The sequence below is a fragment of the Myzus persicae genome, unplaced genomic scaffold (assembly GCF_001856785.1).
Source record: "Myzus persicae strain clone G006 unplaced genomic scaffold, MPER_G0061.0, whole genome shotgun sequence".
NCBI lineage: Eukaryota > Metazoa > Arthropoda > Insecta > Hemiptera > Aphididae > Myzus > Myzus persicae.
Genome location: NW_019103798.1, coordinates 88,770 through 105,365, shown reverse-complemented (window position 1 = coordinate 105,365; position 16,596 = coordinate 88,770). Strand labels below are relative to the sequence as shown.

The 16,596-nt window shown below is 30.7% G+C and overlaps 1 protein-coding gene across 2 annotated transcripts; it reads left to right on the top strand.

The window, feature by feature from the left end:
* Positions 1-603: 603 nt before the first annotated feature.
* On the top strand, positions 604-16,014 carry LOC111035322 (endothelin-converting enzyme homolog). Of its 2 annotated transcripts, XM_022316891.1 has the most exons (15): positions 604-1,252; positions 11,059-11,166; positions 11,264-11,462; positions 11,849-12,052; positions 12,170-12,450; positions 13,379-13,477; positions 13,720-13,890; positions 13,987-14,135; positions 14,215-14,437; positions 14,530-14,653; positions 14,738-14,894; positions 14,953-15,131; positions 15,279-15,425; positions 15,489-15,631; positions 15,692-15,868. In XM_022316891.1, the coding sequence occupies exons 2-15, from the start codon at positions 11,059-11,061 to the stop codon at positions 15,866-15,868; spliced, it is 2,361 nt and encodes a 786-aa protein (XP_022172583.1). In that variant the 5' UTR covers positions 604-1,252. The 2 variants fall into 2 exon arrangements, with proteins under 2 accessions (XP_022172583.1, XP_022172584.1); XM_022316892.1 differs by lacking the exon at positions 604-1,252 and having other exon boundaries at positions 15,692-16,014.
* The last annotated feature ends 582 nt before the right edge of the window (positions 16,015-16,596 follow it).

Sequence of the window (16,596 nt, the reverse complement as noted above, 5' to 3'; positions counted from 1 at the left end):
TAGATTTTCAGAAATGTCGTCTTCTGTGGACTCGTCTCTGTGAATGTTTCGTAATATCGTATTATTATAAAATATGACTATATGAGTACAAAAAGAAAATTAATTCGTTTACGGACGGCTTCTATATAGACTGCGCTTACGGGCCCGTTCTCGTTTCGATTGGCCACTTACGCGCAACTGTGTTAGGTACATACGGTGCGCGCCAAACTGCAAATGTTATAATATTGTTTATAGGTACGGTGGGATGGCGGTGCGCGCATACGTACGTCAAACTTAACGAAATCCACGCACGGTTTTCTGTGCACAACACCACGATTGTATACTCGTAAATATTATTTTATTACAATCGTTTACACGTTTTTGTGACGACGAGCGCCAAAACGATGCACGTCACGGTGGGCCGACGGTGAAATAAAACAGCGACGGCAAGCAAAAAAAAAAAAACATAGTAAAAAAACGCGCATACACGATAATCGGGCCAAAGGCGGTGGCGGCGGCGTGCGCGCTCGCGGATCAATATCGGACCGGTGACGGATCGCGGCGAGTCGAACGCGCGCGCCGCGTCCGCGGCACAGCTAACGCAGCCGCCAATATCGCACCACCAGTCACCGCCACCGCCACCGCCACCGCCACTACTACTACTGCTGCTGCTGCTGCTGCTGCTGCTGTTCAAAGTACGCTGCACGCCCGAGTATAAAATGTTATAATTATATTATAGTAAAAATATTAATAATCATCGCTCGCGAGTCGTGCAGCCCGAGTCGGAATGCAAGCAGTGTAGTGGAGGTCCGGAGGAAACAAAAACAAATTATAACCAAAAACTCGATTATAGTGAAATAATAAATAAACCATACGCTCTCGGTCGGATTTCCATCGCCTTCCATATAATAATAATAATAATAATAATAATATAATATACGCACGAAAGTCACGGCGACATTTGGCACAGTTCGGTCCGTCGACTCGTTTTCGCGAAAAACGAGGCGAAAAAATTAATTTAAACCCGACCGGGAAAACCGGCCACCCGCCCGCAAGAGTCCGTCTCGCGCGCGCGTGACGCGATAGCCACGGACGCTATGACGACCGGCGCCGCCGCTGCCGCCGCCGCCGCCGCAGCTACCACCTGATCGCCGCAGACGACGTGGGCCCGCAGCACTATGACGACGACGATTCGCCGCGGTTGAAGTGGTCGACCGTCCCGACCTTCCACTATTCCCGGATCCCGTGACGCACACACGACGTTTCGTCCAAGGTAAAATGCACACAGCACATAATAAATATATCAACCTATACGCTTAGTCGTCCGTAACGCTCGCGCGCTTTTTGCCTATCCATTTGAGCTTTTCCGCCGAGCGATAATAATATGGTAATATAATATATATACGGTGATATTATAACGACGATGTCTTAACGTTGCTGCGGTCGAGCGCGAGTGGTCGGCGAAAGTCGCCCCCTCTCCCCCCCTTTTTATATAGGCGCGCTTCGCGACGCGCGTTTGGCATTTGGAGGAGGTGCTTCGAGAATTTCGACAACAATTGTTGTTATTATTGCGATACAACCCTAGGGGTCATTGATATATTATTAAATCATTACATGTTATCGCGTTAGGCCAGACGCTCGCTGCAGACCGTGCAGGTCGGGGTACCTCGCGGTGTTCAATCCTTGTGTCTGCTGCCTACAACCCTCTACCGTGGCACCAGGGAAACGATTCCGGCAACACACTAGTTCACGCATATGTTTCGAATAGTGTGTGTACCCGTAAATGCTATGTTATATAATTTATATTACAAGCGGCGTGCTAAAAAGTTAGGAGGGGGAAGCTTTCATTGGGACGTCTCCTCGCGCGATTAATATTCTCGCCGTCGGTATTAAATAGACGAGTTTTTTGAATAGGTACTTAATAAATTTCTACAACACGAAATAATAATATTCTAGAACCGCGAAAGTTTCGGAAGGCCACACTAGCCACAGTAATATTATATTATACTGTTCTCGCGGCATACATACTGGCGCCGCTGCGGTCTATTTGAGTACTTTTACAACGATATCGATGTTTTCCGACTTTGCTAACTTTTGGTTTATTACATTTACGACTTTCGAGACTTACCGTCCCCCTATGCCCTATATTTATATTGAAAACGAAACAAGTCCGACGATGCAAATTTAATGCAGCCTGTCTACGTGTTTCCCTCGGCATATGATAATGTCACCGACGGCGTGAGCCCGAGAATACAATATCATTTTTTTTATTTTTACCGCGGTCCACATGTCGGATACGATAACTGATTATTATAAAAGCTCCCTATATGGACCCCGGGTATGGTAAAAAAATATCGACGTACGACGTTTGCCTACACATAGCATTTAAGACACACTCTACTAGGATACTCGTATAAGCCGATCGTAGATTAAATTTCGGCTTCAGGCTGCGCGTGCGGCACTGTAATATAGTATAATATGAACAATGGACAGATGGTTGTTTATTATACGGTATATATTATATACATATATATATACATATATTATATGCGGTTCGTGTATTAATTGTAATTTTATTTTATTATAACATATTATTACAATATATTTGCACTACATATTATGACACAATAATGTACATTCGTAGAGTAAAAAAAAAACATTACGCTCCGACCACATCCGGCGTAACGCTTTGACGTTAGTCAGCCGGTCTGAGTTATGACGCTGTGAATTTCACAATCAACTCACGTTTATTTCCGTCTAAAAAGAGTAAAAACCAATCGATGATAAAATTGTGTACGTATTGCTCTAACCGAACGACGGTTTGCACTAATGATGGAAACACAAGTATGTACATTATCATTATATTCGAAATTCGATATCATTTTGCGATTACGAACCGATTTTCAAATATTAGTTTCAATATGATACTAAATAGCATGTCTTATAATACTCAACATGATTGCTTTTTGATGGAAAACTTTAGGAGCGGACTTTGAAGTGTTTACAAACGTTTGAAATTTCCCTACATTAATACGATAATTACTCAAACATCAATAAAGATTTTCGCATCCCAGGACCATAGTTTAAAGACTATACTCTGTGTATAGTGTTATGTGTAATACACCAACTAACAATAATATTAATGTTGTCACTATTATAGTGTAGTATACACATTTCGTACAGTTTAATCTACGTTTTTTTTTATTTAGAAAATAGATATATACACATATTATTATATGTTATGAAAAAAAAAATAGTAATTAATATGTGCAATGCTTCAAGCATGTATGTAAATTAGATACCGTAACGGAACTCCTGCAGTTGCACGATTTAAATATTAAACAAATTACTCCTAGTAGGAACCTACACAAATTAAGCTTTCAAGCTCGGTCTTTCCTAAGTCAATTATTGTTATAATCTTTACTATCGCTGTGCCACGCATAAATATAATGTTATTTCTCGTGCGTAAATGGATATAGGTGCCATAAGTTATAGTATACCCGCTCCAAAATTAAAATGAGTTTTGTAGAGTCCTGGGTCTCTGGGTGTGTGTTATTAGGAAATAATATTTTGGTTTTATACGTATAAAAAATATAGGCACGATGCTACCTCTGATAATGCTTTGTAACAGAGCTGGCATTCATTGTTTGCTAAACAACATTTGGCGACCCTTACATTACTGCTAAGCACGACGTTATGAGAATACTCCTTATCGCCCTATCTTTGTTTGTAATTCTACTGCGAGTATGCATATTACAAGGTATATGCAACCTATTTATATACAATTCTTAAGTTTCAAAAGTACGCACGACAATATTATTTTTCTTATTTGTTCATAATAATATTGTATATTTGTATTACAATAAATTGTAAATGCATTACAGTTTTCCTATAAAACATTTTTGAGTACTGTGGGCGGGTTTCGTCCCAAAAATATTTCTGCAATTGCCCGTGTCACCAACCTCTATTATAGCTAACATATTTTATTGTTATATACTAATATGCATTAATAACAATTAACAATAACGATATGTTTAATCGAAAACTGTTCATATTATGTAATTTTGTACCGGCATATCAGCTATTATATGTATGATCGTGTTATAATATTGTTGACGGTAGATATCTCCCTACCTTTATAATATTATATTCCCAATTTTGGAAACTTTTAGTCAACGCAACTCGAGTGCTTAAAATTGGAACATATAAATATGACACGTTTTGTATAAGAGCTATATAATACTATAATATATTTTTAATAGCTGCATGCCAATTACAGTTTCGTTTGTACTCGCACGATATAAAAATATTTAACAACAATACGAAAGGATGATTTTACACGTCGATTATCGTTTTTTCACGCTTAAGGCGAGCTGGCGCCTATATAGAAGCGACCTTCGTGCAGTATGGCTTTAAGGTTTCGGCGTCGAAAAGCTCATCTCTGCCGAAACAATGGCGATGTTATTACGAAAACTGTTTCTTATTATAAATGAGACCCTGGAACGTGCCTGACGCCTGTTGGCTGTTATCCTGTCAACCCACGATCTAGTTCGATTTCTAATCAGCATGGTAACCCCGTATAATACGTAAATATCACGTGCATATTATTATTTATTATTACCACCTTCAAATTAAATCGCACGTATACAACATCGATTTTTATTTGCAAGAGAGAATTTTAAAACAGGCATATTTTGTAGAATATATTGTATACCATAGGTAGGTATGTTTTTTAACGTTTCTCTCGCATGACTACATAAATAATATGTTTGTGTGTTGTGTGTTGTGTGTACCTACTTACCCAACAACAAAATTAAAATCACTTAGTGTCCAAACAGCATAAATAAATGTAATGGTTGTAGTACGTTTTATTGTTCTAAACAATCTAAACACTAAACACTAAAAACTAAAAAAACAAGAAATAATGAAGGTTTTAACTCAATCAATCCCAAATAATCTTATTAACTTATTAGCTGAACGGGATGAACGTCAAAACATTACAATTTGGGAACAATTTCTTCATTTTCGTATAGTTGACACTTCATTAATATTATAAACACACTTGCTAAATTTAAATAAATTGAAAACTCTAATAACTTATCCTATCTTTTTCAAATTACTCCGTTCTACAGTTAAATTTAATCACTATATAATGTATAGTAATAAATTATCTATGCAATATATAATATATAATTACCGTTGGCTGGTTTTCTAAATAATTGATTCTTATATAAACATAATATAATGTTTATCAGTTTATCTAATGAAGATGTATATTTTTCTTTAAAAATGTGAATTAAAAATGTTTAATTCTCGATGTATAGTAATATATTGCAGTTATCAATTACTATTGTACTTATTTTGAACTTTTTTTTATACATTGTGATAATTTTTAATTACCCATATCATGCAAAAAATATATAAATTCTTTGAACGTGTTTTAACCAACTTTAATGCAATTACGAATTAGATTAAAATACTGCACATAAAAAAAATGTTTTTTTATTCGTCTGCATCTATATTTTATATTGTGATACGTACCTATACCGTACAACATAAAAAAACGTTTTTTTTCAAAGCAACAACAATATATTATAATACAATATTACAATGTGTTTAGGTACTGTTTATAATATTTATTAAATGGCATTTTTACGGAACACGCAAATTAAAATAATCTTTGAAAATTGTCGTGTTGATTGGTGCTGATAACCCATTCTAATACGCATTATATCATGTTGACGTAAAAATTGATCATTTTAAAAATAATTTCGTATTTTTATGCATATTATTTTATCCACTTCCAATTTACAATATTATAATTCTCAATTGTTTATGACAGTTTATCATAATACATATTATGAGTATTGAGTACCTATGGTGAAATAATATCAGAATATGTCAAATTTAGGAATTGCGGGTATATCACGAATATTATTGTATTTTATGAAGTAAGGTAAAATATATGTTACCTAATACCTATATTGTTTACACTATATATAAAATATATCGAAATTAAAATCTACATTATATAATATCATCTATATTATCTTGTGCTATCATGACGCTCAAATACTTATTTTTTTAATATCTCTAACTGTCTTTTAATGAGATATCGTTCTGATGTAAGTTTTTGTATTGTAAATACAATGCAAAAAATACCATTATTTAAATATCTAGACTCAAATTTTTAACACATATATAAGTAAAAATGTTACAGCTGATGAATTTTTAATTTTTTCTACTACGCGAAATACGAAATGAGTTTACACATTGTACATACTACATATTATAAACCTATTTATGTAAACTATGAATAGAGAAATACAATATCGGGTAATTTAGAAAAATGCTCCGTGCAAAATTTGGATACTTATCTGCCATTATTGCCCACTATTTAATTGTTCGTAGTTCGTCCGTCAAAACAACAATAACTGTTTATCTCTGACAGCCTAGCTTTTGTGTAAATTATAACAATATGTATGACGTAACGTTTGTGATATATTATATTATGATATATATCCACCAACGACTTGCTTTTTAAAGTAAAAACTTTTTACTAAAAATACGACTTATAAATTATATTTCCAAAATATATAAGTGTTGAATATATATTTTTTAAACAATTTAAAAATTTACCTTCATATAAGCTGCAGACCGAGCACATTCCGCTAATAGAGCCACTTTTCTTTTTTGTTTGTATCCGAAGTAATATAAATAATATATTATGAATGATGTAATTTATTAATATATAATATTATATAATATACCGAGTGACGCCCACCTGGGTAATTTGTAGGAAAAGTTATTGTTGCATAATAACTGACTCAAGTATTTTTATAGGGTGGTTCACCAAGCATACTTCTCCCTTTTTTCATCAATAATGCAGTTATTTAAAATCTCATTTTTGGAATTTTTAAATATACCTACTTAAAGAGCAAAATTTGAAATTCTTGAGGTTTTTTGTACTACTTAAGGAGCGTCCTGTGGAGATACAAATTTCTGTTTTTAAATGAGAACACCCTTTTTCAACTGCAACTTATTCTGTGAATAATTGTTCCGAAAAGACTATTTATAACCTCCGATTTAGACTATTATTCTTAGTACAACTATTTTAATCATTAAAAATCTACTTATTCGAATTTTGAATAAAATCAACATTTTCTAAACAAATTATTTTCTAAATAATTTACAGCAAAAAAAAAAGGGGGGGGTTCTCATTTGAAAAATAAAAGTTTGTATCGTCACAGAACACACCTAAGTAGTATGAGAAAATTCAAGAATTTGGAAAAATAATTGTTTTTGAGTATATTTAATAATTCAAAAAATCAGTATTTGAATAAATTCATTAAAGAAAAAATTGAGGTTGAGCATGTTTGGTGAACCACCCTGTATGTATATATTGTTGTTTGATTTTTACATTTATTATAACTAGCTGCAGATGAAATCCAAATAATTATTATTCCCAATTTTATTATTTTAGTAGATTCTGAACTGAGCGATTACAGTACTATATACCTTCGTATTTGGTTTCACACTGATATTGTGCTTCTTTTTTTATAACATAGTGACGTCACATTTAGGAACGGTGCAAATAATTCAATCTTAAACTTTGAGGGTGGTTTCTGATTGCAATGTTGTATATAGTTGATACATTTTGAGTAAAACCTCAATATAAATTAATTAGGAAAAAATACATAGGTACTGAACACCAGTTTTTAACTAAACCGATTTTGTTTTTTTGTTAAAATTAAAAAAATTAATTATTGTAGAGACTTGAATACATTTTTCATCAAATATTTATAGTTGAATTTTCTAGATATGATATAGTTTTTAAATTAATTAGATCATTTAGTGCTATCTAGTATTTAAAGACATTTGAAACATTTCACCACTACGTATATCATTATTATTATTCTGTAAATAGTATATAATATAGTGAAAATTTAAAATATATTTTCATTTATTTTAAGATACTTCTTATACTGCGAACGGCACAAACTTATTCACACCCTTTTTATAAGTCAGTAACTCGATATCAACTAAATAAATTAATAACAGTCTACAGCAAATAGATATATTTATATATATCTAATATTTTATGGAATATTATTATTATTGTTTTTGCCGAAAATTAGTACAACTTTTAGTCTTTCTTATTGCTATAATAGAGAAATAAATTATTATGTAATACCAATATCAGGCTAACAATATAGGCTGACACGCGATCATCTCTGCTTAGTGCTTATATTTGTTTCAGATCGCATACAAATATACAATAATATTATCGAATTCAAATTCAACACATCAATTACAGTGACCTATATCCTTAATGACGAGGTGCGCTTCACACCTTAAGCTACTATATAGCAGACTGACTTGTGATGGACAATTTAGTATTTTGCTAATCACTATTGGATATTGGTGTTGTGATTTGCGATTCGAACTGATTTTTCAACTTTCTCATCACATTTTAACTGTTAATTTTTTTCAAACCTGAAATATTAATTTTTGATAGTATAGTTATCAAATTAACAAAATGTATATTACATATACATCAATATCTAATAATTATGGATATAAGTATTAATATAATATTTAATAGATTGGTTTACACATCTTTAACTTTGTACATGGAATATTTCTCCACCAATCATCATCCTTCTCTAATTTAGATATATCTTTATATTTATAAAATCAAATTTAATTCTTGGTGTCTTGTTATCGCCTTCTGATTCTAATATGTTTGTTTCGGTTAATAATATTTAATTGTCGTGGACGGTCATCGGACACTTTTTCCAATTATTCCTTTTTCACTGCGATGACCTAGTGAAGGTTCCGAGTAAAATCTTGATAAAATAAAGTCGAGTAATTATGTAGAATGTAGAATGTATAATATTATGATGTAAAAATAAAAAGGCTAAATAAATAATAATAGTAGCGTTTGAAATAAAACTGTTTTAGTTTCACCTGTGGAAACAATAAAGTTTACTGATCAGATAATGTTACATAATGTATTAATATTTGCAAACATTGTTTACTATTTTCCGATAAGGCGATAAGTACTATTATATATTATTTAACTTATAGGATTATAACTTGTACTGCAGTTTTTATGACATGTGTACCTTGTCACTTGGTAAGCCACACTGCTAGACAATTGTATTATTACTAAGTGGGTATCAAAAACATTAATATTTTAACTTAATAATTGTTTGATAACAACTATTGGTTTTTCTAGGCCCATAAATCATAGCACATAATAATATTATTAATATGATATGTCTGTAAGTGTATAGATTTTCATACAAAAGTAAAATTTACGTTTGATCTGTTCACTGAACATACGATACCTAATACCTTTATTATATATATTATTATGTCCCTTTGTGGTATAAGCTCAATATAATTATATATCAATTTACAATTAATGAATTTATTTAAATTTACTGTATAACACATTTTATTAATATTATTTTATTCGGTATTTCCTACATTTTACATTTTTTTTTTATTGATCTAAAGCCCGGCAACTATACGATCATTATAGCTATTTGTGGGGGGAATTGGTTGATTTTAAACAAGTATTTGCATGTGTGGCAAGGATGTATTTCTAGGAACCCAGGTGGTCACCCATCCGAGTGCTGGAATACCTAACAAATAAGACATATTTAAAACTTTATATTGAATTTAAATTTAAAGTACCTAGGTAGCGATGAAGAGTTGCTTACTTTAATACTATGTATTTGTATATATGAATGAATGCTGATAAGAAAATAATAAATATAAAACTATAAGTATAAATTATATCATTATATTTTAACTATAATTTTTTTTAAGCATTGATATTTAAAAAAAAAATAATCATAAGAGATTATTGTTTCAAGAATTTACATGAATAATCTTTTAGCTGGTATCTCTTCAGCATTCACTAATTTTAATTATTATTATTGTTTGTTTGATCAATTGGCTTCTTAAATAATCATAGTAGGTAAATATTATTTTTATTAAAATTTTAAATTATACTTCTAGATCGTTGATTATGTTAAAACAACAAAAAACATTTAGCTTATTAAAAAATTGTATTCGCTGAGGTGAAAAATATGCATTAAAAGTTAATTCTGCGTTACTATAGTGAGTACGGAGTTCCATATATGTGTACAATGTACATACCTAATATAGGTGCAATATACGTGATGTTATAGGTACAATGTATTAATTATGCATAGTTTTTAATGGACTTTATTTTTAAGTATAGATAAACACACTAAGCTAATTTGATCATGCATTTTATTATTGTTTATATAATGTGACCTCACCCTTCACAAACCTCTATGATGATTGTTAATCATTTTATATGAACAACTTGAATAATAATTTATAATATTCCAGTTATAAAAGTAAAAAAATAAACCACAGATGTTATGGTATGAAATATGAATACTTGTTGGTTGTTGCGACTAAAATATTATTCAACTACATTTTTTTAAATATTGGATATTCGAATTTTTTGGAAAATAACATTAAAATTTAAAATACTTACCAACTAAAAAAATTTATAACGCAAACACGTGAACCAATAATATAAATCTATTAACTTTTAAACAAACGATCATATTATAATCGACTTAGTAATAAGTTATTAATTTATTAGTTATTATGTCTTATTATTTGTTGATGGTGATACTATTGGTAAAATATAACGCATAGTGGAGCGGTTCTTAATCTTTTGTGGTACGCGGAATCTTGTAAAAATAATCTCCGAAGCCACGGATCCTCAAGTTTACGAGCAAAAAAGTATTATTTCAATAATTTAATTTTTTGCTTATTTTAAAACAAAAGTTTTTAATCAACTAATCGGTATTACATAATAAACTAATCAATAAACAATAATACAATACAAATTAAAACATAAATCAATGAGCAGTTGTAAGTAACACAATAAAAATGAATCAACGAGGTGGTTGGTGTTGCATTTCTGTAACTAATTATTGTTTTTGTAATCGTTTGAGGATTTGTATAGTAACTGTATCATGAATTTAAGTCCATCGTTATTTGATTGTGGATGTTTTTGTGTAGATGGCACATTACAAGCACAAAGTCTTCGAAGAGGAGACGTCAAGTATGGGCTCAGTTCATTTGACAGAAGGAGTGACGGCGTCCTCCACACACATCCGTTTTTATACAGTAATGATTGAAACCATACGAAATAAATTATGGCGACATTTACACTATATAAGTTGGTAATAATTTAAGAAAGTATAAAAAATATATTGTTCAACAGGGCAAACCTAAAAATATTTGGTCTCGATTGAAAAACAGAACGTCGTTGGAAAAAGTTCTCCTTGCCTTAACCCTGCTTAACGGTGTGATATTGCTATTTATCATTATGTTACCAGTGCATCAGGAAAAGTGTAGTCCCGCCACACACCAAATTCCAGACATATACGAAGAATCTGATTCTTTTGTTAGTACCGGACAAGGTGAGATTTAAAAGTGCCGTTAAACACATATGTATATGCTCGGTATATTATCAATTATTTACTTTATACGACACGAAATAAGATGAACAAAATAATTAAGAGGCATTTTAGGACTTGAAACAAAATAAGTGCAGGTACATTAATTTAATTAACTTAGCATTTATTTATGATATTATCATATCTTTATAATAGTGCTTAAAGTTCTTACAAATGACTATTTTTTTGTTTACTAAGTCATTTTTACAACAAGTGTTTTCGTTGTGATGTATAAATATGTATATATATTATACAATATTATACTATAACAAAACCTAGGAGAATACACGTAATAAGTGACATTTTACTATATAAAAACTTATAAATCATAAGCGATTGGTTGTCCTTAGATTATTGTATGAAGGAGACATGCGTGACGACGGCTGCAGCCATAATCAAAAGTATGGACACGAAATCTGACCCTTGTCAGGATTTCTACAAATACGCTTGTGGTCAGTGGATAAAAGCGAATCCGGTGCCGGATGGCAGATCTATGTGGGGCATGTTTAATGAGTTGGAAATGAACAATCAACTTATAGTCAAAAACGCACTAGGTACGACGTTTTTTTTTTTTTACATCCTTCATGATATGACAATATATATTACGAGTGTAATTTTTTCTTTGTTTGTGAATTTGTCGGTTAATTTATAAGATAAAATTATTTTTATAGAAGCAATTCCTATGAACACTAGTAGCAAAGCTGAACTCAAAGCCAAAATGTATTTTACTGCTTGTATGGATCCCAATAACACAATCGAAACGTTAGGTGCAGAACCACTGCTGAAACTTATTCAAGACATTGGAGGTTGGAACATATCAGGAACATGGAATGTATCTTCTTGGAAGATACAAAAGACTTTAGAAACTGTTCACAATCGGTACAATATGGCTGGACTGTTCTATTGGATGGTTGGTGAAGATGACAGAAATTCAAGCAGGCACGTAATTCAAGTTAGTATTCAACGAAATGTACAACTAGTAGGTAAACTCATAACTCATAAGTCTTCATATATTGTATAATATGATTAACCGAGCATCTTCAATCCTTACCCGTTGTATCTTTTAGTGTAAGTATTCATTCAAATTCTGATTTATGGATATTTTAAATAAATTTAAAAACATATTTATTAAAGGTAGTAAGGTATTTATTGGTTTTTATACGATTTAATAAAGAGTGTCTTGTGGATACAAACTTCTTTACTTTTTGATGTGTCAATTGCACTTTTTTCGTGTAAATTATTGAGCAAATGATTTTTTTTATATTGATGCATATTCATTGAAGTTTGAATGAGTAGCTTTTGAGGATTTTCATTGCATGCAATTGTACTTACTAAATATTCTTAATAATGGTTTTAAGCACATTAAAATATAAAATAAAAGTAATATTTACTCGGAAAATTTTTAAAAATTAAAAACATGTTGTTAAAATAATATTAATTTGACTCATTTACTATAACTTTAATAGTTTAATATCATCGTAGCTCCAAATTCCAATATCTTTTAAACCTATTGTCGTAATGTCATGGACTATTATCCTTTGTACAAAAAATCTCAGAAACTACTTGTTCAATTTTGTATTTATAATTTCAAATTTTTATAAATCATCATTTTCATTAACATATGAATAACAATTTAACAGATGTAATATAACATACATAATTTAGATGTAATTTGAAAAAAACGTTTGTCTCACCTAAGGATGCTTTGTTAAATGATATGATGAAATCTCAATTCATTTAAAAATATGGTTTTGAAATAACTACATAAAATTAAAAATTCCAAAAACGAAAGTTTGAGTAAAATATAAATTATGTTATTAATGGAAAATGTTGTGTGATAATTTTAATTATTTTGTTTTTGTATATTTGTGTTGATGTAGGTTGATGAAGGTGGACTGACATTACCAACTAGAGATTTTTATTTGAACGTTACAGCAAACCGAAAATTATTAGATACATATTTAGATTACATGACAACGGTTAGCTCATAATTTATTCATATATTTTTTTGATTTACTTTAAGCATTTATTTTATATGATTATAATATGTGATGAATTTTAATTTTTGTTTTTTTTTTTTAATATTATTCTATTGAACACTAATTGTTAAGTCAAAACGCACAGCTCAGAATCTAAAATGACTCACTTGTTATTAAATACTATACATATTATTCATTAAATTAACTAATTGAATAAGAATTGTTTATGTTTGAGGTTTTAGATTGGAATTTTATTGGGTGGTGAACCGAATTCGACAAGACTTCAAATGAAAGAAGTTATTGAATTTGAAACACGTTTAGCTAGGTTTACAGAACCCGATGAGGATAAACGTGATGAAGAAAAAGCTTACCACATTATGTCTATCAGTGAATTACAGAATTTAGCCCCATTCGTATGTGTATTATTTTGTTTTTTCAATATTAACTTAAACTTCTTCTTTTCAAAAATTATAAATTATATTTAATCATATTAATAAATGTTTGTACAGATTCAATGGAATCGCTACTTCAATGCAGCTTTTCGATTAGTCGATAGAAAGATTACAATTAAAGAAAACGTCGTGGTATACTCTCCATCATTCATGGCAAACCTTTCTAATTTAATAACCGAGTACAGTCAATCTCCGGAAAATAAGACGTAAAAAACATTTATTTTTAAAAATCTAAATTTCATTTAGAGTTTGCTGATTGTTGATTATTTTATAAACAATAAATAGGGTAATTAACAACTATCTGGTGTGGCAAACTGTCAGAACCGTCACTCCTTATTTATCGAAAGTTTTTCGAGACGCATATAAAGGACTACGGAAAGCATTGTTAGGATCAGAAGGTGGTGAAGAACCATGGCGGTACTGTATTAGCGATACAAACAACGTATTGGGATTCGCTTTAGGTGCATTATATGTCCGTGAAGTTTTCCACGGACAGTCGAAAAAACTAGTAAGTATAATAGTGGAATAATAGTGAATAACATCAGATAAATGAACAGAAAAAAAAAAAAAAATCGAAAACTAAACATTTTATATTTTTAGGCTGAAGATATGATTAATGAAATAAGAACAGCATTTAAGGATAATTTTAAAAATTTGAAATGGATGGATAAAGAAACACTCATTGAAGCCGAAAAGAAAGCAGATGCTATAACAGACATGATTGGTAATATAATACTAATTTACGAACGGATTAAAAGCTTCCTATAAACGAAAAGTATTCACCTATTTCACCGTTGCAATATTTTAGGTTTTCCGGATTACATAATGGACTCGAATCAGTTGGACGATAAATACCTAAATTTGACTGTACGTTCCGACGAATACTTTAATAACAATTTACGCGCTATTCAATATAACTTGGCGCAGTATTTATATAAGCTCGATCAACCTGTCAATCGTTCAAAGTAAAATCATAATTCACGTTCGATTTGATATCAACTTGATTGATCGTTTTTCTTTCAGGTGGAGTATGACTCCTCCAACGGTAAACGCATATTATACGCCAACCAAAAATCAAATAGTCTTCCCGGCAGGTATCTTACAGGCACCATTTTTCGATCAAATGCAACAATCTTCCATAAACTATGGCGCTATGGGAGTAGTCATGGGACATGAACTCACCCATGCATTTGACGATGAAGGTAAATTTAAAATGTTAAACATTTGTTTATAATCTGTAGGAAAGTATTACGCTGTGTTGACTTATACACAAAACGGAAAATATCAGCTTTTAATAATATTAAAATATGTTTGCTTAAATATTTTAACAAGTATTTTTAAACTAAAAGGTCGAGAATTTGATCGCTTTGGAAATTTACACCAGTGGTGGAACAACAAAACAGTAAACAAATTTAAAGAAGCTACAGACTGTATGATCAAACAGTATTCCAACTACAAAGTTAATGGTTATAATATAAATGGAAAACGCACATTAGGTATACTAAAAATGAATCACTTATTTAAAGTAATTATTTTTATGAAAAACAATTATATTTCAGGAGAAAATATTGCTGACAACGGTGGACTTAAAGCTGCATATCGTGCTTATGTAAAGTTGCTTGAAGAAAAGAAGGCCCAGCCAAACCGTTTGCCTGCTGTCCATCTTACCACACAACAATTGTTTTTCGTCAGTTTTGCACAGGTTAGTGTAAACAACTAATTAAACAAAAGAAATCGATAAAAATAATTTTTTATTTCTAAGGTGTGGTGTTCATCAAGTACAGAAGAATCTCTCAAATTACAAATGGAAAAAGATTTGCATTCACCGTCCCAGTATAGAGTAAATGGTCCACTAAGTAATTTTGAAGAATTTTCAAAAGTATTTAATTGTCAAATTGGAACACCTATGAATCCAGAAGAAAAATGTATTATATGGTAAAATATTCAATGTTAAAATATTTAATTTGGCCTATATAATAAAAAAAAAAGAAAAGAATACAACTTAAATGAAAGTGAAATTTTAAAGTTGTATAAACATATTATAATTACCTAAAAACATTTATAACTTAAAATAGAACATATTATGACTATATTATATTATATAGTAATTGACAAGGCTATGCATGCATTAACATTTAAAAAGTTAAAAAGTTTAAGTTAAGACGTTAAGTTAATTTAAATGTTTGTATTTAATGAGTATAATAGAGTATGTTTTTAGATTTAAAATTGAACAAGATTTTAAAATACCTAATGTATTTTTTTATTTAGTAAGAAATTATTTTTAGTACTGTCTATATAATTTTTACTTGTATAGAGGTGCGCTCTAAAAATGTCATGTGACCCAATCTATTGATTGTACATTTTATTTAGTTGGTACCGCATTAGATTATGTTATTTGTTGATTTTATTATTAGTTACCCTAAGCGTGAATAAAAATGAACGATGTACATTCGTTACTATTCGCAAATACTAAATATCATTAATATTTTGAAATAGTCCTTAGTCCTTAGTCCTCACAAGCATCATAGCAGATAGAAAAACTGTATAGCTCTGTTTCAAATCTTCGCTTATAATAAAAAACTGATGATTGACCTACACCAGAATCCTTTCACGAGGGATGTGAAACAAAGTAATGCGAAACATCGTGTAGTGATTTATGTAAAATTA

Coding starts and splice junctions, on each gene's coding strand:
- LOC111035322 (XM_022316892.1), top strand. CDS start 11,059: ATGGCACATTACAAGCACAAAGTCTTCGAAGAGGAGACGTCAAGTATG. Junction 14,895..14,952: donor CAACCTGTCAATCGTTCAAA/GTAAAATCATAA, acceptor TTTTTCTTTCAG/GTGGAGTATGACTCCTCCAA. Junction 15,132..15,278: donor CCATGCATTTGACGATGAAG/GTAAATTTAAAA, acceptor TTAAACTAAAAG/GTCGAGAATTTGATCGCTTT.